General features: G+C 29.2%; 1 protein-coding gene across 4 annotated transcripts in view; it reads right to left on the bottom strand.

The window, feature by feature from the left end:
* LOC106462193 (voltage-dependent anion-selective channel protein 2-like) overlaps positions 1 to 2905 on the bottom strand; it is a 19162-nt gene that overhangs the window by 5701 nt on the left and 10556 nt on the right. For all 4 annotated transcript variants that reach the window (XM_013922128.2, XM_013922343.2, XM_013922196.2 and 1 more), the window contains exons 6-7: positions 2138 to 2254; positions 313 to 463 (exon numbers count right to left, since the gene is read on the bottom strand). In XM_013922128.2, the coding sequence (XP_013777582.1) occupies positions 313 to 463; positions 2138 to 2254 (268 nt within the window). The remainder of the gene's footprint in view (positions 1 to 312; positions 464 to 2137; positions 2255 to 2905) is intronic.

The raw sequence follows: 2905 nt of genomic DNA, 5'->3' as shown, positions 1-2905 counted from the left end.
ACAAGAAATACTATTTAATTTAGTTAAAAAATTAAATACTAAGATTATAATTATAGGTTTCCTAATTTATAAAATTGTAGAAAATTATATTAAAAAAATCAGTACCCAACTAAACTTTTTGTCTGTAACAGAAAAATAAATCTGTTTATTCTCTTGAAAGGCATTGTTTATAGACTGCATCTGTCTAGCAAGCTTGCAGTTTGAAACATTTTCCAAAACATTTCCTAGATAGATACAGTTTCAAGAATACTCTGTTCTGTCTAAACCTCCTCTCAAGCAAGACTAATCTGTATTGTAAGACATGTTACTTACTCTCATGGAGGTGTTGTTATCCATTTTGTAAATACAACCCAAACCAAATGATGTGGCATTAGTTCCAGCATTCCAAGACACCTGGACAGCTGTTTCCATTTTGTTATTCACCTTTTGGTATACAGAACCACTAAACTCTTGGCCATCATTCCTTTACAAGCATAAAATTTCATTGTGAAATAATGTGTATTTCCTTTTTATAGCGCATGTAATAAGTATCTGGTAAACCTAGTCAGGTGTTTTGAATCCAAGTGGTTCTTAACCAAAATAATAACATTTATTATATACATAGTAAAAAGCAAGGTGATTAAAATTATCAAGAACTAATTAAAAATCTGTAACTTTTATTCACTTTAATAGTAAGAATTCAGTGTTTAATAGGTGATATTATGTTCCAAGTAAATATAAGACAAACAGTAAGATATTACACAGGCTATTATATTTACACCAGTCTGCTTTAAGTGGCAAACTTCAAAATCAAAAATGTATCATGCAAAATAGTCTTCAAACACCACCCTCTTAAAGACTTCTTTAAACAAATTTTACATTTCATTGTAATTTCAGTAAATATTTTTTTTTCCAGTGATTTGAACAGATTTATCAGTTTTTTTTTGTAATTTTTTTTAGTTTGCATTAAAATGCTTGGTATAAACAATTACAACTTCTTTCAGTCTAGTGAAAAAGCATAAAGCCTGAATTAATCTTGCTGGAATATTTTTCAGGTACTATGTTTTAATATCATAAAAGTAATATCTTGGATTTATGAAACTTTTTTGTATAGGTTGTATTATAGATCTAATTGTTTTGCCATTACTATAAACTCTTCTGTTCTATTCTACTTTAACATAGATAACACTTAATGCTTTTTATAAACCAACCTTTTGTACTGTTTGGATTTCATATCATAGCTAATATTTTTTGCTACATTGCTTTGTTTTAAATGGGTTACTCCTTCTGATTTAGAACTTCAAAGCTTTATAATCTTTATAATCAGCAACTAAGGGAAATATATCTGTTCCTGATTTTTACACAGACTACCATTTTTCAAAATGGTGCTAATAAGGTCTTTATCATTATAAGCTTTATCATCAGGTGTATAAGAGTTTTAAGCATTAATAATTTCACTGGTATTAAATGGGTAACATTAACCTTAAGTATGCTTTTTCTATTACTGTTTCAAAGCTATAACACAACTGTGGTTATCAGCTCATGTGAATTACTACACATATTGAATAACACACTTGAGTATGGTAGCACATTATGCTAATATAATAACAAGATGGCAAAATTGATTTATAAGCATACTGAAGTGACTTATCTTTGGGGGAATACACTATATGTTTCGACAGAACATTATCCTGTCTTCTGCTGAAGAAGCAGATTGACCAATGTTCTGTCAAAACATGTATAATATGTTCTCCCAAAAATAAATCACTTCATTATGCTTGTGAGTCTTTGTTTGCCAACTTATTATTATATTGAATAACAGCAAATCAGAAGTCACTGATGTCCAAATTTGATGTAGGCTAAGATGTAAAAACTACAGTGCATGAGTAGATACTGCTTTCAACTGGAACTACATCTTCTGGTTTCCTCAAATCTATTTTTGTTTTTTCTTCTTTTCAAAAAATAATTTGGTAGAAACTTACCACTTGAATATTTAAAACTGAGTAAAATTAGTATACATTTTGAAAACTTCTAGAATTTAGACAGAGTAAATATTTTAGTTCTTTAATATTACATTATTATAAGGTTCTTGCTTTTAACAAGGTAAACTTAGTTCTGAATCTGATTAAAACAACATTATTTATTCAACAATACTTACACATTTGTGTGAAACACAAAATCTTTTGCAGAATATCCTATGGCAAAGTTGGCTTTTGTCAACTTGTTCTTGGTGGTGTCAAAAGAAAACTGCCCTCCTGTCAACCAACCCTGATAACTGTAACAGCCAATGCTTATTAAATGTATAAAACGTAAAATATTTGTTACTAATAAAAGAAAGTAGCAAAGAGCCTTAATTGAAAAAGTAAAAAATTAACAACTGTAGTTTTTTTGTATGTGTAACATGCAAAATAAAACCAAGACATTACAAACACCTGGTTTTGGAATCACACAAACTTTTCAAAATTTCAAAGTTATAGAACATATTATCTTCTTCTCAGACATTAATAGCAACAAACCACTTATCTTTCACATACAATTTTGAACATCCAAATTAATGCTACTTTGATGGCCTCTAGATAAAACTTAATACAGTTTATGTAAACTTCCCAGACATTAAGAAATTTCCAAGGGATTCTCTCAGGTAAAATATATTTCAAGACAATATCTGAAACTTTAAATGACTTTCACCTCTGTTAGCTAATTGTGATGTGCATCAACTTATAAAACTATCAAAAAAATCTAATTTTCAGAAGATTTCTACCTATTTTTAAACTAAAAATTAAATACGTACTTCGGTATAGGTCAGTGTCTAGCTTTCAGCCAACTTCTGAGTTTTAACATATCAATAGTCTTTCCTCTCTTTATTAACTTATTCAGCACGGGCTTGGTCCCTGGGACCGACTTCGTAACCATTTTGTGCTTGTTA

The sequence above is a fragment of the Limulus polyphemus genome, unplaced genomic scaffold, assembly GCF_000517525.1.
Source record: "Limulus polyphemus unplaced genomic scaffold, Limulus_polyphemus-2.1.2 Scaffold1, whole genome shotgun sequence".
In the NCBI taxonomy this organism is placed as follows: domain Eukaryota; kingdom Metazoa; phylum Arthropoda; class Merostomata; order Xiphosura; family Limulidae; genus Limulus; species Limulus polyphemus.
The sequence above is the reverse complement of the archived record's forward strand: the minus strand, read 5'-3'. Positions and strand labels throughout refer to the sequence as shown.